This window comes from Scyliorhinus canicula, chromosome 23, assembly GCF_902713615.1.
Source record: "Scyliorhinus canicula chromosome 23, sScyCan1.1, whole genome shotgun sequence".
Taxonomy (NCBI): Eukaryota; Metazoa; Chordata; class Chondrichthyes; order Carcharhiniformes; family Scyliorhinidae; genus Scyliorhinus; species Scyliorhinus canicula.
In genome coordinates, this window is record NC_052168.1 from 3,778,694 (window position 1) to 3,800,015 (window position 21,322).

A 21,322-nucleotide genomic window follows, 5' to 3' on the forward strand; every position below is an offset into this window, starting at 1 on the left:
GGCGGAGAATCCCTTTCGATGCCCAAATCGGGCGGCGTGGGGGGCGGGGCGGGGGGGGTGGGGGGGTGGGGGGGGGGGGGGGGGAGGGGTGGTGTGGGGGGGGGGGGTGCCGGTTTGAGAGTCTCCGCCCCCTCCGAGATGGCGTCACTGTGTCACGTGCCGCACGATGCTGGAACGCCATTGGTGGGTCATCGGAAGCCCCTCCCGCGATGCCCCCCCCTCCCCCTCGAGGGGCCGAGTTCCCGACCACGCGGTTGACGGGTGGTCTGAGTGGTTGGGAACCCAGCGTGGTGGCTGCGGACTGTGGCGGGGGTGGGGGGGAAGGTGATACCACACGCAGTGTGGTACCCATGATGTGGAGATGCCGGGCGCTGGACTGGGGTGGGCACAGTAAGAAGTCTCACAACACCAGGTTAAAAATCAAACTGGTTTATTTGAAATCACAAAGCTTTTGAAAGCTCTGAACGTTTGTGACTTGTTGGACTTTAACCTGGTGTTGGTGAGACTTTTTCACAGTGTTATAGCCAGTAGCACAGCGTGTTATTGCATAATATACACAGCGCTGTGCCCAGTAATGCACGCTGCGTTATTTATTTACAGCGCTATTGGAGGTGATTAGCGAAAGAAATGAAGGTTGGGTGGATTGGCCATGACCAATGTGCGGGTTTATGGGGATGGGGCGGGGGAGAGGGCCATGGTAGGGTGTACTTTTGGTGCAGACTCAATGGGCCGAATGGCCTCCTTCTGCACTGTGGGGAGTCGATGAATTCTATAGCTCAGTTGGCAATTCACCTTCCAGCGGAGGTAGATGTGTGAGCTGTCCCCTACTTCATTCTGTTCCTGAGAGTTGGGGGGGTGGGGTGTTAGACTATTATTTTCAGTAATGCACTCTTATTAAAAATATATATACTTTTTGCAAAATGTAGACTATATATTGTTTTATCCACAGCATTATCAGGATCAAAAATCAGTTAAATTTGAAACAAGGTGGTTAAAAATATCTTAGTTCCGGTAGTAATATATCCCCCATTAAATATCATAACACAGGTGATTATTTGTCAGTAAATAACATTAAAATTCTCAAGAACAAATCGGAAACTAACCGGCAAACACAGCTAAAGCTTTTCACACACTGCCGAAATCTGAACAGCCCTTTAATTAACTACATGAATAGTTCAATGATTTCATTAGATTTACCATACCACTCCCTCGAGCATATTCCATTTAACATTTTAAATGTATTTTACAACAGTTCAACAAAGTATCGTTTTCCATTTTAGTGATAAATTTGCCTTTCATTTTCTCCATCACTCTCTCTCTCACCCCTTCACATTCTCCTGGTATGATTCTCTATTAGCTCTCTCACTCCCTCTGCACCTGTTTCATTTCCACTCCCCTGTCTCACTCCCTCTCTCTGCCACTCTCTCTGTCTCACTCCCTCTCTCTGTCTCATTTCCTCTCCCGCTGTCTCACCCTCTCTCTGCCATTCTCTCTGTCTCACTCCCACTCTGTCTCACTCCCTCTCTCTGTCACTCCCTCTCGCTGTCACCCTCTCTCTGTCATTCTCTCTGTCTCACTCCCTCTCTCTGCCACTCTCTCTGTCTCGCTCCCTCTCTCTGTCTCACTCCCTCTCTCTGCCACTCTCTCTCTCACTCCCTCTCTCACTCCCTCTCTCACTCCCTCTCTCACTCCCTCTCTCTGTCATTCCCTCCCTCTGCCACTCTCTGGCACTCCCTCTTTCTGTCACTCTCTGTCTCACTCCCTCTCTCTGTTTCACTCCCTCTCCCTCTCTCACTCCTTCTCCCTGTCTCACTCCCTCTCGCTGTCTCACTCCCTCTCCCTCTCTCACTCCCTCTCTCTGTCTCACTCCCTCTCCCTGTCTCACTCCCTCTCACACTCCCTTTCTCTGTCACTCCCTCTCTCTGTTACTCTCTCTGTCTCACTCCTTCTCCCTGTCATTCTCTCTGTCTCACTCCCTCTCTGTCTCACTCCCTCCCTCTGTCTCACTCCCTCTCTCACTCCCTCGCTCTGTCACTCCCTCTCTCTGTCTCACTCCCTCTCTCTGTAACTCTCCCTTTGTCTCACTCCCTCTCTGTCATTCTCTCTGTCTCACTCCCTCTCTCTGTCACTCTCTCTGTCTCACTCCCTCTGTCATTCTCTCTGTCTCACTCCCTCTCTCTGTCATTCTCTCTGTCTCACTCCCTCTTTCTGTCATTCTCTCTGTCTCACTCCCTCTCTCTGTCACCCTTTCTCGCTGTAGTGTCTCCCTTTGATAATCCTGACTCTCTTTCCACCATCTCTATATCTTACCTAAAATGAGATGAAACAAGACGTGGAGGCCACAATAATTGGCCACGCTAAATTGCCCTTAATTGGAAAAAATGAATTAGAGTCATAGAATTTACAGTGCAGAAGGAGGCTATTCGGCCCATTGAGTCTGCACCTTGGAAAGAGCATCCTACCCAAGCCCACACCTCCACCCTATCCCCATAACCCAGTAACCCCACTCAACCAACACTAAGGACAATTTTGGACATTAAGGGCAATTTATCTTGGCCAATCCACCTAACCTGCACATCTTTGGACTGTGGGAGGAAACCGGAGCACCCGGAGGAAACCCACGCAGACACGGGGAGAACGTGCAGACTCCGTACAGACAGTGACCCAAGCCGGGAATCAAACCTGGGACCCTGGAGCTGTGAAGCAATTGTGCTAACCACTATGCTACCGTGCTGCCCTAATTGAATTGGGTACTCTAAATTTATAACAAAAAATATTTTTTTAAAAACAGTGCTAACCACTGTGCTACCGTGCTGCAGGAAGGTGGAGTTGAGGATTATCACATCAGATCAATCGTGATCGCATTTAATGGCGGAACAGACTTGATGGGTTGAATGGCCTACTTCTGTTCCTACCTCTTATGGCCTTATGAAGGTGGGGTCTGGGTTGGAGGGGAGTAGGGGTATTCCTCTGAGGTCACATGGGCTGCTAATCAGAGCAAAATATTAGAACTTCCCTTGGTCAGTCGTAAAGGGGGGGGGGGTCATAAATATCATGGAGGCGAGCCCCAGTTGAGGACGGAACGCATACTGAGCGAGCGCTGCACGGGTCGGAGGTTCTGTCTTTCAATACGCGGTCTCCTGCGGCCAATGTAAGAGGTCCTGTGGACACTATTTTGAGATAGAGCAGGGAGCTCTCCCCAGAGTCCTGGACCATTATTTATTCTTCACTCAACATCACAAAGGCAGATGATCACCCCCTTATCGCATTTCTGTTTGTGGGAGCTTGCTGTGCCCAAATTGGCTGCCTCTTTTCCAACGGTGACCACCCTTCAAAAGTACGTCATTGGCTGGAAAGCACTTTGTGAGGTATTGAGACTGAAATGCGCTGTGTTAGTTCAAATTTAATAAACAGCATCCTGTCGCTTCATCAGGGAATCAATAGTTGGTGGATGAAGATCAACAAGCATTCTGCCAAAGATTAGGGTCGTCGGTGATGACCTCCCTGGTTAAATAGGCCTACCCATCTTCACTACCAAGCCTCATACAAGAGAATGACCAATTTGGGTGAGATAAGACAGGGTTAGTTCCACTGCCAGGAGATCAAGATCAAGAAAGCAACAAAGATGTCCATTTCGATAGCACCTTTAGCTCCCAAAACAATTTACGGGAAACAAAATCCCTGTCAAAATGGAATCCTTGGTGGAATTCAGGAATCATGAATTGGGAATCCTCTCGTCTCTCTGAGTCGGGAGCTTGTGGTGCCGCACTCCAAGAATTGGCGCCATTGGTGCCGGCACGGCGCTGGTCGGGGGACCCCCCCCCGGCGATTCTCCGCCCGGGTGTGCCGAGCGGCCGTTCAAAAGAACCCGCGTCCCGCCGGCGCTGTTCTAACCTGGTCTTACCCGGCGGGAGCTCGGCGTGGAAGGATCCGGGGGTGGCCTGTGGGGGGTGGGGAGGAGGGTCCGACCCGGGGGGGGGGGGCGTCCGCTGTGGCCTGGCCCGCGATCGGGGCCCACCGATCGGCGGGCCGGCCTCTCTGGCTGGGGGTCTCCTTTGTTCCGCGCCGGCCCCTGTAGCCTTACGTCATGTTGCGTTGGGGCCGGCGCGGAGAAGGGAGACACCGTGCATGCGCGGAATTCGTGCCGGTCCCACTGCGCATGCGCAGACCCGCGGAGCCCATCTGACACCAGGAACGGCAGCTGGAGCGGCGTGGGTCGCTCCAGTCCCGTGCTGGCCCCCTGTAGGGGTCAGAATCACTGATCCTGAGGGCCTGTTGACGTCGTCGGGAAACGCGATGGCAATTACGATGGCGTCAACACTTAGCCTCAGGATCAGAGAATCCCGCCCAATGACTGTTTGTTGTGGTGCTCACTGAGGAATATATCCACTGCTCCTCTCGTGAATAGGGCCACAGGACCTTTTGAGGGATGCGAGGAGGGCTCGAAGTCACACCTCGCCAGACAGACAGCCCCTCCAGCAGTGCAGCGCTCCCACAGAACTGCACGGGGAGCATCAGCCTGGATTGCAACACCACAAACTGCCGACTCAGAGAGGCGACAGGGTTACCCACTGAGCCACGGCAAAAACAACGGGGGAAAATACATCTGACGGCAGAGGAAATAAATGCTCAGGACGGAGCTACTGTGAAACCGCAGGACAATGACAGGAAGGGTAACGGCAATCCTTACCTTGGGTTGATTGTAGTGTTCCAGAGACATGGTCACCACATTGATGCAGATGGTGAAGGTGATAAAGAGGTCCAGGTAGTGGCTGGTGCATATGGTATGGATGAAGAGGCGGATGGGTGAGTAGGCCGCATAATAAGGCAAACGTTGGGCCTCTTGCATCGCACAAGTCAACAAGGGGGAAAGGGAAGAAAAAGAAAACAAGGGTTGTTTAGATCTTTGCCTCATCTGCTTTCCTTCCCACCACCAGCTACATCGCTTCTACACCCCCTCCCCTTACAACATCTTTGATTTGCAAAATACGTGCCTTGGATGGAACCCTCTTAAACCAGTCACTCTATTGCATCGCCACAGAACCTCCAGAAACTAGAGACTACCCCCCTTGTCACGGCTGTTCGCAAACCCCAGGAGAAAAATAAGAACAAAGAAAAATTATAGTGAGAGGTGTTTAAAAAAAATTGTTCTTCGAAAAGAATTGTGAGAAGGATTTGTTAACTATAGACTTTAGGAGAGGTGGTAGAATGGTGGTTTTGGCACTGGACTAGTATTCCAGAGGTAAGCTCTGGGGGGAATCCAGGTTCAAATCCCACCACTGCAGATGGTGAAACTTGAATTCAGTAAAAATCTAGAATTAAAAGTCTAACGATGGCCAGAAAACCATTGTCGATTGTGGTAAACACCCATTCGGTTCATTAATGTCCCTTCAGGGAGGGAAATCTGCCGTCCTTACCCGGTCTGGCCTACATGTGACTCCAGGCCCACAGCAATGTGGCTGACTCTTAACTGCCCTCCCCTTCAAGGGTAATTAGGGATGGGCAAGAAATGCTGGCATAGCCAGCGACGCCCACATCCCATGAACGAATAAAAACAAACATTGGGACAGCAGGGTTTTGATGGGAACGATCCAATGGGGTAACAAAGCTCGTTTCCCATTGGGAAGGCAGGGTGTGGTGAGATGCTGGGTGACCAATGGTCAGTGTCTGGGGAAGGGGGATGGTCAGGGGATGCCCAACTCGAGTCGGGCCTCCTTGCTTCCAGTTATGTGCGGGGTAAAAGCTCCCTTTCCCCTGTTCCAGAAACACCCCTCAGATGGGAAACCAGTGTCACATTTCACCCCCACATTCCCCAATTGGTCCTGAGTTAAGACTGATTTGGAAATGTGCAACCAGGCTAGATTTTGCCAGTTCGATCTGGGATTGGGCACAGGCCCTGGAGAGGGAAAGGTCCCGTGTCTAACGCATCGTGCTACCAGTTACCATCTTGGGACACCCCGTGACCCCCAAGATGGAAATTTTAACACGGACTTTAAACATAACTGGGCCAACGGAGACGGAAAGTTGTTGCGATCATAAGGCGCTGCCTGGAAGGGAGGTGGAAGCAGATTCAATCATAATTTTCAAAAGGGAATCCGATTGACGTTTGGAAATTAAAACGTGCAGGGCCTCAGGGCAATAATAGGAGGTGTGGGGTTAATTGGACAAGACCCAGCGCAAGATTGATGTGCCGAATGACCTCCTGTGCTGTTCGATAAAACCAGTCAATGGACTTGCACCAGGGAACAACCCCCCTTTCTCGAGAATGTGGCTGTAGGACAGAAAGAGCTGGGGGTGACGGGGGGTGGCTAAGTGGCTAGGTCTTTCAACGATGCTTGAGCAGGGCCGAAGGGCCTTATCGGCGCGCGTTCCTTACTCCTGCGCTTCTTCTCCAGCCTCTTCAGCCGCTTCTCCTCGCGTCGCCGAGCCTCCTCCGCCTCCTGGTGCTGACGGCACTTGTGGAAGTTCTCTACCACCACGCCCACAAACATGTTCAAGACAAAGAAGCTGACTATCAGCAGAAAGGAGATGAAATAGAGCAGCATCCAGGGGTTGTGATTGATGATCGGCTGCAAGAGAAAGGGCGGCAATCGGTTATTGCGGTAAAAGCCATGGCAGAGGTGTAACAGTCTTGTGGGCCATAAAACAGAATTCAATTTACGCCATGCGGCGTCACGGTTATCAATCATCCAATTTTAGATGGAGAGTGCTTTGGGATGATTAATTCATAGAAATATGCATAATTTTACAGCACAGAAACAGGCCACTAAATATTGCTTTGAGTTCCTCCCTCCCATGTGAGCCTCCTCCAATCCTACATCATCCCGCCCTATCACCATATCCTTCTATTCCTTTCTCCCTCTTGTGTTTAATCAGCTTCCCCCTAAATGTCTCCGAACCGTTCACCTCAACCGCTCGCTTTCGGTGGTGGTGGGGGGGGGGGGGGGGGGGGCGCATTCCACATTTTCAGCAATCTCTGGTTAAAGGAGTATCTAGGAATATGGTCCGGCTGGTTCTGAGTCAGGTGCTGTGCGGTGGTGTCGGCAGAGTGTTTGCCTGGGCTTTGGGCAGATCACCGCCTTGATTGTACGAGGGGCTGTTTAGCACACAGCTAAATCGCTGGCTTTGAAAGCAGACCAAGCAGGCCAGCAGCACGGTTTGATTCCCGTAACAGCCTCCCCGAACAGGCGCCAGAATGTGGCGACTAGGGGCAAGGGGCTGTTTAGCACAGGGCTAAATCGCTGGCTTTGAAAGCAGACCAAAGCAGGCCAGCAGCACGGTTCAATTCCCGTAGCAGCCTCCCCGAACAGGTGCCGGAATGTGGCGACTAGGGGCTTTTCACAGTAACTTCATTTGAAGCCTACTCGTGACAATAAGCGATTTTCATTTCATTTCATTTCAATATCTCTTAATAAACCCCTCATTGTAAGGGGCGGCACGGTGGCGCAGTGGTTAGCGCTGCTGCCTCACGGCGCCGAGGACCCGGGTTCGATCCCGGCCCTGGGTCACTCTCTGTGTGGAGTTTGCACATTCTCCCCGTGTCACCGTGGGTCTCAGGCGGATTGGCCGTGCTAAATTGCCCCTCGATTGGAAAAAAAGAATTGGGTACTCTAAATTTAAACAAAAAAAACCCCCCTCTCATCATGTTTTACAAGGCTCCAGAGTGCAGGCACCTCCAGACGTTTCCCCAAAGTGGCATCAAAGAAATATAACACCCTATTTGATCCATTAGTGACTATTACATTTAACGCACCTAGTTCTGGTCTCCTCCACACGTGGAAGCATCACTACGTAATCCCTTTCATAGTTTTGAAGACATTTATCAGGTGACCTCTCAGCCTTCTCTATTCTAGAGGAAACAGCCTCAGCCTCTCACTGCATGCACTTGTGTATGTGTGGTGTTTGAGTGTGCGTGTTCGTGTGTGCGTGCACGTGTCAGTGTGTGCATGTTTGCGTGTATGTGTGTGCACGCATGTGTTTGCATTATGTATGTGTGGTGTTTGAGTGTGCGTGTTTGTGTGTGCACTTGCGTGTGCACATTTGCATGAACACGTGTGCACATATGTGTGCACGCATGGGGTTTGTGTGTATGTGTGTGCATGCATGGGTTTGTGTATGTGTGTGTATGCGTGCAGTGTGCGCGAATCCACTTGTGCATTGCATCCTCTCTTCAGTCTTACCTGGTAAGCATAGGCTCCCAATTCTGGTTACGAATTCTAACCTAACAGTCTAACAGAAAGCAGCCAGGCCGTTAAAATCACTCGGTTTACTTTATTACTGCTATCCCTCCGTCACTTCTGCCCATGTAGGAGCAGTGGAGGACCTGGGGCAGTGGGGGACTACACGTTGACACCAAATGGGCGATCGCGGAGCGGGGAGAATTCAGGAACGCCTTACCGGGGAGGGATAGGTGGTGCAGGAGAACACGCCCAAGAGCGGAAGGAAAGAACAGAGATAGAGAGAAAGAGATAGGCAGAAAGCCAAGTGGGATGATAGAGGTAACACGAGATAGCAGAATGAGAGAGAAAGCTGAAACAGAGATTTTGGAAGAAAAGAAAGACAAAACCGGGGAGAATGGTCAGCGGAAGAATGAGGACAGATAAGACAGGTGATTAGCGAGGGTCAAGGGTTGGGAGGGTGAGAAACAGGAGAGAATTAGACTATGAGGATGTGTATACTTGTGTGCATGTGTTTGTGTGTGTGTGCACGTGTCAGTGTGTGCATGTTTGCGTGTATGTGTGTGCACGCATGTGTTTGCATTGTGTATGTGTGGTGTTTGCGTGTGCGTGTTTGTGTGCGCATTTGCATGTACACGTGTGCACATATGTGCGCGCGCATGTGTTTGTGTATGTGTGTGTATGCGTGCAGTGTGTGCGAATGCACATGTGCATTGCATCCTCTCTTGGTCGTGTTCCAGCGCTCATCTATTTCAATCGTAAAAGTAAGTTAAACCTTTCAGCCCATTTGCAAGATCCATTTTACTGCTTAATTAGTTTTATAACCTTATGTGTTATCCATCTGTTATAAGAATTCTTTCATTTTAATGAAGGACCAACAATGTCATGGAAATATAGTAATGCAATGCATCGATATCTCCCATCAGTCAAGCTGACAGTGCAGCAAAGATACAAGTTAACCCAGTTCTGAAGTCTATTTCATCATATTGATCCAAATATCTTTTAATGTAATCTACATTTTGCAGTTTGTTTACAGCATTTTTTGGATTAGCAACTTGCATTTATATCACATCTTTAGCATAATAAGATGTAACTAGGCATTTCGCTATCAGGCAACATCTGACACAGAACCACTTAAGGAGATATTAGATGGTTACCACGGTTCTGTCGGCTTCAAGGAGTATTTTAGAGACAGAGAGAGACAGAGAGACAGAGAGGTTTAAGGAAGGGAATACAGAGCTTATGGTCCAGGCAGCTGGTGGGGTTACCGAGATTGGGATCAGTGACATTGCTTCCAATTGTTGCCTTGTTGTGAAGCTTTCTCTTCTCTATTGGTGAAGAAATGTCTGCCAGCTGATCAGTGTTGCTGCCTTGCACAAACCCTCCTCTTAAAAGGCTTTCTTCCTTTTTTCTGCTCGCTACAGGTGCCAGTGCCCTCAGGCGCCTCGGCCAAGTGGGCGCACTTTAAACAGCGAGCCCTGCCAATGAGTGCCACCCAAGACCCACAACCTCGCCAACTAGAAGAAGGGCAGCAGGCACATAGGAACACCTGCCCTGCAAGTCCAGCAAACAATTGACTTGGAAATATATTGGCCGTTCCTTTACTGTGGCTGGGGAAAAATCCTGGAACTCCCTCCCTAACAGCGCTGTGGGTGTACCTACATCACAAGAAAGCGGCTCACCCACCACCTTCTCAAGGGGCAATTAGGAATGGGCAAAAAGTGCCAGCCTTTCCAATGATGCCCACATCCTGAGAATGAATGTTAAATAGGTGTTGTTTTCCTCCCACAAAGTCCCGAAAGACGTGCTCGTTGGGTGAATTGGACATTCTGAATTCTCCCTCCGTGTACCCGAACATGCGCCGGAATGTGGCGACTAGGGGCTTTTCATGGTAACTTCATTGCAGTGTTAATGTGAGCCTACTTGTGACACTAATAAAGATGATTATTTTATTAAATAACAATAACGGACATCACCCCTGTCCATGCCCAGTGACCGTACATAATAATAATAATCACTTATTGTCACGAGTAGGCTTCAAGGAATTTACTGTGAAAAGCCCCTAGTGGCCATTCTGGCTCCTGTTTGTGGAGGCTGGTACGGGAATTGAACCCGCGCTGCTGCCTTGCTCTGCGTTACAAGCCAGTTGTTTAGCCTACTGTGCTAAACCAGCCCCTCCATGGTCTCAATGGGTAGAATTCGAGGGTTGTAGGTTCACGTTCCAACTCCAGAAACTCAACAAAATTTAGGTTAATACTCCCATCTCATCTTCCATTTATAAGCTTTTTAAAAATAAATTCAGAGTATTCTTTTTTTCAATCAAGGGGCCAATCCACCTACCCTGCACATCTTTTTGGGTTGTGGGGGTGAGACCCATGCAGGCATGGGGAGAATGTGCAAACTCCACATGGACAGTGACTCAGGGCTAGAATCGAACCCGGGTCATCATAAAATCATAGAATTTACAGTGCAGAAGGAGGCCATTCGGCCCATCGATTCTGCACCGGTCCTTGGAAAGAGCACCCTACCCAAGCCCATCCCTCCACCCTATCCTCATAACCCCTCTTTAGCTTTTTGGACACTAAGGGCAACTTAGCATGGCCAATCCACCTAACCTGCATATCTTTGGGCTGTGGGAGGAAACCGGAGCACCCGGAGGAAACCCACGCAGACACGAGGAGAACGTGCAAACTCCGCACAGACAGTGACCCAAGCCGGGAATTGAACCTGGGTCCTCGGCGCCATGAGGCAGCAGTGCTAACGACTGCACCACCGTGCCGCCTATTTTATTTATAATGTTAAACCAAGGCCCTGTCTAATCTCACAGGTGGACATAATGGATCCCCCTGTATCTGATTTCGAAGAAGGTTGGGGGGGGGGGGGGGGGGTTTGCTCCCTGGTGTCTTGGCCCTCCAGGAATGCCAGATAATATGACCATAAAAAATACGACCATGGTCACCTGGCCATTATCACATTGCTGTTTATGGAATCCTGCTGTGCACAAATTGGCTGCTGCACTCCTGGTCACATTACAACGATGGCTGCACTTGAAAAAGTATCTCACTGGCCGTAAAGCACCTTGGGATGGCCCGAGACTGTGGAAGGTGCTACAGAAATGCAAGTCTTTCTTTAAAAGATTAGAGGCTTTACCTGTTGGTCGATGGAAACAGCGTCCAGCCCGTGATACATAATGTTGACCCAGCCATCCTTGGAAGCTAGCACGAAGAGTGACATCAGGGCCTGTGACGAAGAGACAACAAAATAGCTTCGTCAACAACATCAGAACACAGGAAGATTTGGAAAGGAACATTAGATTCCTGACTAACCCATTCCTTACATTCTGGTCAAATCTACCTTTAATTTTTTTTTAAAATTTAGAGTACCCAATTCATTTTTTTTCCAATTAAGGGGCAATTTAGCGTGTTCAATCCACCTCCCCTGCATATCTATGGGTTGTGGGGGGCGAAACCCACGCAGACACGGGGAGAATGTGCAAACTCCACACGGACAGTGACCCAGGGCCGGGATCGAACCTGGGACCTCAGCGCCGTGAGGCAGCAGAGCTAACCCAAAATCTACCTTTATAGAACATAGAACAGTACAGCACAGAACAGGCCCTTCGGCCCTCGATGTTGTGCCGAGCCTTTAATAAAGGCACAACCTCAGCTGAGCCAAACCTCAGCAAATAAAACGAAGGAGCAATCCGTTTGTGCAAAAAAACCCAATGCGATATTGTGATGATGGATGTTTTTTTATATACATTTTTGGGGATATTGTGGTATTTTGTAAAGAATACTATGTGTGTGCATCCATGATTTATTAAACTGGGGCAAGGTAATAGAGACAACCTGTCTGTGAGGGCTGAGAGACAAAAGGGGAAGTGCTGCGTGCACGCATTTGTAATGCTTTGGTGAGGTTGGATTTACAAGTAAATAGTTTGAGTTTTAAATTTGCATCAGGAGCTAGGTAGGGACTTATATTTCGAAGGGAAGTTTATAAGTAACAAGGAATTTCTACACTTCACAAAGGTTTCATAAGTAAACAGGGCGAGGTTACTACGTTGTATCGACCCAAAGGTGGAGATTTCCTGAAACCAGCCCGGTGCTAGGCAAAGGTATGAAATTTTTCATAGAGAAATACAGCACAGAACAGGCCCTTCGGCCCACGATGTTGTGCCGAACTTTTGTCCTAGGGTAATCATAGATTATCATAGAATTTTGGACACTAAGGGCAATTTATCATGGCCAATCCACCCAACCTGCACATCTTTGGACTGTGGGAGGAAACCGGAGCACCCGGAGGAAACCCACGCACACACGGGGAGGATGTACAGACTCCGCACAGACAGTGACCCAAGCCGGAATTGAACCTGGGACCCTGGAGCTGTGAAGCAATTGTGCTATCCACAATGCTACTGTGCTGCCCTTAAGAAGAAATTAATCTACACCCCATTATTCTACCCTAATCCATGTACCTATCCAATAGCCGCTTGAAGGTCCCTAAAATTTGAAACAGCCCGTTCCGTTTCCAAGCCCGGAATACTTTGGCAGTTTCTTTCTGAACCTACTACGGTTTCGGCAGCAGAGTGAAGTGTTTGAAGAGCTGAGTGGTTTCCTTAATTCAAATGATAGCAGTTTTTGCCTTGGGTAACATTACTGAATTTTTCTGCTTGCAAATTTATAAGGGAATTGTTGCAAAGAAAGTGTTTACTTGTGTGTTCTGACCAAGTGGGCTTTTGGGGGAGGGGGGGGGGTGTTTTGTAAGACTGTTTTAACTGTGTAACTTTAATCTTAAGTGCTTTTCGTCTTGTTAATAAATCTTTCGATTTTCAAAATCTGAAAGGTGTTACTGCAGTTCTATGCTTCTGGGATCAGTAGCTTTTCTGTTTGTTTTCAAAATTCAAAAAAAATGGTTGTGATCAGCGAGACAGGTTTCCCTTTGGGATCTGCTTGCTCAACAAATAACATCTGCTGTGGTCACAACAAAAACTCTGAGTGGAAAAGTTAGTTCTGCGACTGAAGGAATTGTTCCTTCTCTTATAAGGGGGGCTGCTGTCCTTTTTGGCACATATTTAACAGGCACTGTCACTCTCAAATTGTTACAGATGTTCTTTTACCCCATTTACATTAACGATCATTATATTGCCCCACGCCGTGAAGATTTTAGCTGTGCCCCTTTATTGCCGCGCATCCCAAAACGACGGCAATTATTATGGTGACATGGGGTATACTCACATATTCCTATTCAGCACATTTTCCTACCATGAAACAGGTCTCCCCCTCAGAATGCCCCACCCCACAACATTTTGTTTTTAGCTGTCCTCTAACTTTGGTCCTTGTTGTACTCTGTGGCCTGAGACAGGTCCCTACACCTGTGGCCAGGTCACTGTTTAGTCAGTGCCTATATGAACCCAGGGTCGCAGTGCAACCCCCCCCCCCCCCACCCACCCACCGCCCCCCAGTTCATCAATGGTAAGTCTCTTTGACAGTTAGTGGGAGCAGGAATCCCACCATCAGCGAACACACTGCGGGAGGAACGGAGAAACTCACCCTAGAGTCTAGCCCCTCACTTCGTCACTCGCCACGGCTCAAATCTCAATGCACGATGGATTGGAAACTGTTATTCATCATTCGCGACATGCAGAAGGGGGTTTAATTCCGAGGAAGGGTCACACAGACTAAGATTGCGCGCCTTGAAATTTAGAAAGTTAAGGGGTGATTTGATCAACGTTTTCACGCTGTACTGAGGGGAACTAATAAGATAGAGAGAAGCTATTTCCACTGCTCTGGGCGTCTAGGATGGGGGACACAGTGGGAAAATTGGAACCGGACCTTTCAGGAATAAAATTAGCAATATTTCTATACACAAAGGCTATTAGGGGATAGCACAGTGGTTAGCACGGCTGCTTCACAGCACCAGGGTCCCGGGTTCGATTCCCTGCTGGGTCACTGTCTGTGTGGAGTCTGCACGTCCTCCCCGTGTGTGCGTGGGTTTCCTCCGGGTGCTCCGGTTTCCTCCCACAAGTCCCGAAAGACGTGCAGTTAGGTGAATTGGACATTCTGAATTCTTCCTCTGTGTACCCGAACAGGAGCCGGAATGTGGCGACTAGGGGCTTTTTGCAGTAACTTCATTCCGGTGTTAACGTAAGCCAATATGTGACACTAAATATTATTATTGTTATTGTTATTGAAAGTTTGAAACTCTTCTGAAAATGGCAATCGCTGACTGATCAATTGCTAATTTTAAAACGGAGATCGGCAGCCTCGTATGATGACCAAAGGTGTTCAGGGGCATGGGGCTGAAGGTGGCTACGTGGATTTAGGTTTCAGATCAGCCATGATCTCATTGGAGGGTGGGCAGGCTTGAGGGGTTGAATGGCCTCCCCCTGTCCCCGGGGTTACACACATGGTTAGTATTTGAGGCTGTACCAATATCGGGTGAAAAGGCAGTACCTGTCCCAGGTTGTCGAAGTTGTACTTGTGATGGATCCACCTGTAGTTGGCCAGCAGGCAGTCTGATCTGTTGGTGACGTTGCGAGTGTCCTGACCCTGGCAGTAGTAGAATTTGCCTTTGAAAAGCTGAAAGAGTCAAATAGCAGAATTAATGGTGGCGTTGGTTGTGAATCCGCTTTGGGAGAACAGTGCAGAGTGTGGGCAGGTTGCTTCTACGTTCTACGATTCTGCAACTAGACTGTAATTGAAAATACGGAAAAATGTGTCATTTGAAACATGGAAGCCTGGCAATATCTGGTCTGAGAGAAACATTAGAGGATAGAGGGAAAGATCCCATAAAAGGTTAATAGCAGCTGCAAAGAGCAGGATTATAAAATGCAGATTATTTCTCACAACCAGGCTTAGCAAACACACAGGATTCTTGTATTAAGCTAAAACAATGGCTCACACCTTCATTGAATGTAACTATCTTAGGAAGCATCTGGAAATGGATGGATGAAGGTTTCAATTGAATTAAGTGACGAATGTTTAAAACAGACAGGTCTTTCAAGTCATAACCAAGTGAAATTTTAGCCTACAGCTAAAAGCAAAGGTTTCACACCTTCATTGAAATTAACTCTCTTAGTAAAGAGCTGGAAAGGAAAGGATGATGTTCAGTTGAATTTGGTGTCAATTCTAAGTGCGAAATTCTACTAATACCAAGTAAATTAAAAGAAAATTGGAGACAACCTGTCTACTAGAAACATAATTTAAAGTCAAAATCAAAGGCAAAGTTATGAGCTGGGGACAATTTGAAAATTAAACTATTGAAATGACAGGAATTAAAAGTAACACCTCTATTGAAACCAAAGCATTTTTTGAATATCACAAAGGAACTTTGAACATCAGAAAGGACAATGTAATCAGATCTGAGAGGTGAGGCTATGCCCAAAATGAATACTTAGTTGTATTAGAATGTTTAGATCGAAGATACTTTTTAACACTCAAAGTGAAATAAGTTAATTGACAAGAAGGTCATAAAAACTGATTAACTGTGAGAAAGAGAATATAAACCCAGGGAGTAGAAGCAGAAGGAGAATCAGAACTCAGAGTGAGGAGAGAGGAGAGAAGCATATTCAGCTTAGCTAGCTCGGTCATGGGAAAGGTGAGACAAGCAGCCGAGCTTAAACAGCTATACATCTAAGGAAGACGAGAATTTAAACAGGAGTTAGAGTCAGCCGAGATATAGCTAGCAGAGCCAGCTCTTATAGCTCGGTATATGGGATCGACAAGACACAGCAACGGAGCTAACCAGCGAATACATCTCAAGAAGACTCCGGCGTCAACGGCCCCCGAAGGTGAAGAATTTCCACCTTTCTAGGGGGCTAGGTTGACGCCGGAGTGGTCCCCGCAGCTCCAGCCATCGTGGAACGGCCCGCCCGAGTTCGTGCAAGCGTGGAATGGGTGGCGTGTTTCCGCACATGTGCGGGTGTTCCCTTCTCCGCGCTGGCCCCTGGGCAATATGGGAGCCCTACAGGGGCCCGGCGCGGAGGAAAGAAGGCTCCTACGGAACCAGCCCGCCCGCCAATCGGTAGGCCCCGATCGCGGGCCAGGCCACCGTGGGGCCTCTCCCCCCCCCCCCCCCCCCGGGGTCGGATTCCCCTGCCACCCCCCTCCCCCCGCCCCCAGGACGGCCCCCCGCTCACTTACCTGCCAGGTCCCGCCGTGTGTGAGGTGAGTAATTCACACCGGCAGGGCCTGGCAAAACTTGTCGACCATTCGGCCCATCGGGGACCGGAGAATCGCCGGGGGGGGGGGGGGGGGGAGGGGCGCGTCAACGGCCCCCGACCGACATGGCGGGAATCCCGCCGCCCGCCCGAAAAACGGCGCCAGAGAACAGGGAAGCAGGCGTCGGGGTGGCGGGGCAGGATTCACACCCCCCCCCCCCCCCCCCCCCCGGGGATTCTCCGACCCGGCGCAGGGTCCGAGAATCCCGGCCATGGAGTCCTGCACAAATGATAAAAGCCTCCAGTCAGGACAGTTACACTTCCAAGTTGTTCAGTCAGTGCTTTCCCTTCTAGTTAGCTGTCTGGTTTAATCACAGCAGATCCACACTGGAGCACAGTTTGCTCCGGTCAGTGTGACTGTTAGATCCCGACAAAAACTGGCCGGTCTTCAGCTGATTTGAAATCACAACTGGGTTTGGTAACCTTCGCTTTACCCTATTCCGAACCTGGAGGATGAATCTCAAGGTCTCTCTCTCTCTCTTTCTGACTCTCCCTCCTCAGGGCTGACAACTTTCCCAGGGTCAGCCTAGAACCTCTGGAATTGAAATATGAATCTGGCCGTGAGGGAATCATCGGTAATGTTAGGGAGGGACTCCTGACAGCAGTAACTTACTCAATTAAACATGATTCTCCATCTCACATCACATGGGTGTGCGGACAAGTCTAAACTGATTGCAGAATCCCGAGCTGTCAGTTTAATCTGCATCGTGGCCCATCAGCCACAACAGATAGCAAACTCTGATGTGCCCAGGGGAGTTGGTAATTAAGACAATTACTTACTAAATTGTGAAGATGTTGAAAACAGCATCATGAATATGTTAAAAAAAAAGGGTGCAAAATAACATCTTCTGAGGCGTCATTAATAAGCAGAAACATCTTGAATATAGAATTATAGAATTTACAGTGCACAAGGAGGCCATTCGGCCCATCGAGTCTGCACCGGCTCTTGGAAAACTTATAAACTGTGCAACTGGATAATTAGGTCTGGTTAAAATTAAAGCTTGGATTTCTTTTACTCTCCTGGTGAGCCAGCTTGGGATTTGATCCCTCGGAAAACTGGACATTGTTCACAGGTTTATTCGCATGGGCCGTAACTAGTAACAAACTCGGTATTGCCACAACGTTCCCTTGCCGCCATTACCTATGGGTTATTATCAGAACTGTAAGAACTGCAAGGGTTAATGAAGCGTCGAGGGTAGCCACTGGAGGGAGCTACAATTACAAGTATATAAGGCAGCGATGCCAAGCTTTGAAAATGAAATGAAAATCGCTTATTGTCACGAGTAGGCTTCAAATGAAGTTACTGTGAAAAGCCCCTAGTCGCCACATTCCGGCGCCTGTTCGGGGAGGCTGTTACGGGAATCGAACCGTGCTACTGGCCTGCTTGGTCTGCTCTCAAAGCCAGCGATTTAGCCCTGTGCTAAACAGCCCCTTTTGTGGGGAGAGTGTGTGCAGGAGTTAGCTAGAGAGAGTCAGAGGTACAAATAGTGTGAGTGAGAGCAGATCATAGTTTATATCATTATTAAGATTGGCTGTAGCTCAGTCCAGTTTAAATGTTAATCAACTGTGTATTCTTTAGGAGTACATACCAAATCCAAATTAGTAGTGTTAATAAATTTATGGCTTTGTTTAAGTAAAAACTATACTGTGGTCTTTGTGAACATTAAGCCAACCATCCTGAAATAAGCCACACAGGGAACACCGTATTACCCAAGAACCACATGGTGAATTGGTATCTTGTTACAGCAATCTCTACTAATGGTGTTGACCCCCTCCTTCCCGTGACCAATATTTCCATTGAATGTCCACCCGCTCCATCTTTACATTGATCCTAACCTACCTCAGGGGGAAGGAGGAACTGGTTTTGATGGGCAGTCTTGTTGCCTCCAGTTGCAAACCCCATTCTCGGCACCTGAGCATCGTTGGCAAGGCGGGCATTTGAGGAACATTCACTGCCTCCTAATTGCCCCCGGGAAGGGGGCGGTGAACCACCTTCTTGAACCCGCTACTGCCCATGAAGTGAAGGCGTTTGCAACTGTTTGTCTGTGCGGAAAGAGGCCAGCGTTCCCTGTATCCGATAGTAAATGCATTTCAAAAGTAATTTGTTGGACCCAAAGCACTTTGGGACACGCCAAAGACATGTTTGGAGATCGTTATTTTAAGTACAGATTTTAGTTAGAGCTGGAGAACTCAGGGAGATGCTTTTAACACTAAACAAGTCAGTCCATTAGTAACCCTCCAGCGTGTCTTCCCTCTGTTAGGCACCCCACTGATATTTCATAGTGCTATTAATATTGCTCATCCAAAACTACTTGCATCAAACTTTCCGAGAACTAACGGAACTTTTATTGGAATTAGAATGTCCAGGGGTCGACCCACTGGGCCTTTGGTGTTGGAGATACATTTATGCTTAAACATTTCATTGCATATGGGGTAGATTACTTTCAGAAAACAACAATTTGGGGGATGAGCCTATGAGTAATTTGAGATAATGTGAGGTGTGACGAACAGGTGACCCACACCCACACCTCAGGGGAGGGGCAAGGTTGAGAAGGCGGGGCCTTCATAAATAACTGGCACAGGAATTGAACCCATGCTGTTTGGCATTGCTCTGCATCACGAACCAGCCGCCCACCCAACTGAGCTAAACTCCACTGGAGTTACCTACTTGCACTTCTACAATAAGGGATTCTCAAATCCTGGAAATACCAACAGATAAAGAGGACAATTGGCCCATAATTCTCACTGCCGGCTAGAATGTTCTCTGTTCTATCGTGCATCCTTTAAATTCATCTAACTTTGAGTATTTAATGAGTTCCCTCTTGATTGTGGCAAATTTTGCTGTGGAGCCTCTGGTGCCGACGAAACCCATCTTCTGATAACTCAACGTGTCAGAACATTCTGGAAAACATCCCTTTCCGCCTCTATTTCCATTCTGAGTTTCTGCATTTTTGTTTCCTCTCTGAAAGCCAGTGGAAATGTTACATTGGATTTACAGCTCAGAGTCTGGCCATTCAGCCCAACTGGTCCTTGGCAGCCCTGGTGGCCTTCCTCCCATCCCTCTTCACCTCACCAGTGTAATCTCTTCAGGGTATTCCTTCCCCCTTTGTCTATTTATCCAGCTTCCCCCGAAATGCACCGACCTCTGCCCACCTCCTCTGAACCTATTGACCCTCTCGGAAACTTGCGACAGTTAGCACAGCTGCCTCATTGCGCTGAGGACCCGGGTTCGATCCAGCCCCGGGCCACTGTCCATGTAGGAGTTTGCACATTCTCCCCGTGTCTGCGTGGGTCTCATCCCCAACAACCCAAAGATGTGCAGGGAAGATGGATTGGGCGGCACGGTAGCACAGCGGTTAGCACTGTGGCTTCACGGCGCCAGGGACCCGGGTTCGATTCCCGGCTTGGGTCACTGTCTGTGCGGAGTCTGCACGCTCTCCCCGTGTCTGCGTGGATTTCCTCCGGGTGCTCCGGTTTCCTCCCACAAGTCCAGAAAGACGTGCTCGTTAGGCGAATTGGACATTCTGAATTCTCCCTCAGTGTGCCCGAACAGGCGCCGGAATATGGTGACTAGGGGCTTTCACAGTAACTTTGTTGCAGTGTTAATGTAAGCCTACTTGTAACAATAAAGATTATTTATTATTTATGTATTTAAATTGCGCCTTAATTGGAAAAAATATAACTGGGTACTCTAAATTAAAAAGAAATATATTTCATAAATTTTGGAAAATGACACTAGATCCACCTTATCGCAGTGGCCGAAGGGCCTGTTCTGTGCTGTACTGTTCTATTCTATAAAGATGTTTGCAATATGATTCCTTTATAGAGCTGGATGTCTACTTCTCAGTGCTTTGAGTCTCCACTGTTCTTCAGTCTGATTGCGTGTGGTCTGAAGGAAACGTAAATTGGACACACAGCTTTCTGTCAAGGAGATGTACAGGGACCACGTCCCAGCCTCTCTCACCGGCTGACTTCACAACTTCCCCCTCTGTTGCGTCTGCCACTCAGAGCGATAAGAGGATGCCTGGGATGTCAATCACACGGATCGAACTGAGTCACTGGGCTGCTTTCTGGCGTAAGCCATTGATCCGTGCCAGCGTACGTCGCCCAGTCTGCGATTGTGGGAAATGATCGCTTGCCCACGCAGCTATCTGGGGCACTGTTTCAGAAGAATAGAGCTGAGGATTGGCATTTAACAGCCATCTGCATATTTAACCAGCCTGTGTGTCAGAGAGAGATGAGCTGCAGATGCATACTGATGCCGTCGCCGTTAGTGTATACTCTCCACGGCTCCACAGAGACACCAGAAGCGTTTACTTTTCGACAAGATTGCAACATGCCCCCCCCCCCCCAAGAAAAGGAATGGAACGATAAACCAGGGAGGGCAGAAGAAAATCCTTGTCGGATTAGCCGCTGGCACCTTTATCAAATTCCTTCTTCCAAATGTACCAATCTCTCCCCCCCCCCCCCTCCCCTTTTGTCCACAGGCTTGCTGATTTCCTCAGGGAATTCAGCTAAATTCGTCAAGCATGAACTGCCCTTTATAAATCCACGCTGACTGCCCCTGATTAGCCTGTACCTTCCCAACTGTTGACTTATATTATCTTCTTGTGATTCTCTCCAGCAATTCTCAGTCTGACAGTGTAAGACCAACTGATCGACAGGGCACCCCCCCCCCCCCCCCTGCCCCCGCCACCCCAGATTATTCTCTCCTAGCTTTTCGACGAGGTGTTAAATCAACACCCACCGGTCCGGCGGAAGAAATCATTTTGGAAATGGGTCACTGTGCGGAGTTTGCACGTTCTCCCCGTGTCTGCGCGGGTTTCCTCCCACAGTCCCGAAAGGCGTGCTGTTGGGTAGATTGGCCATGATAAATTGCCCCTTAGTGTCCAAAAAGGTTAGGAGGGGTTATGGGGATAGGGTGGGT

At 48.7% G+C, this 21,322-nt stretch overlaps 1 protein-coding gene across 3 annotated transcripts in view; it reads right to left on the reverse strand.

Annotated features, from left to right (window-relative positions):
* The window catches only part of cacna1ia (calcium voltage-gated channel subunit alpha1 Ia), a 421,890-nt gene that overhangs the window by 31,618 nt on the left and 368,950 nt on the right, over positions 1–21,322 (reverse strand). For all 3 annotated transcript variants that reach the window (XM_038783535.1, XM_038783536.1, XM_038783537.1), the window contains 4 exons: positions 14,630–14,755; positions 11,328–11,417; positions 6,377–6,569; positions 4,691–4,842 (listed from right to left, as the gene is read on the reverse strand). In XM_038783535.1, coding sequence (XP_038639463.1) covers positions 4,691–4,842; positions 6,377–6,569; positions 11,328–11,417; positions 14,630–14,755 — 561 coding nt within the window. The remainder of the gene's footprint in view (positions 1–4,690; positions 4,843–6,376; positions 6,570–11,327; positions 11,418–14,629; positions 14,756–21,322) is intronic.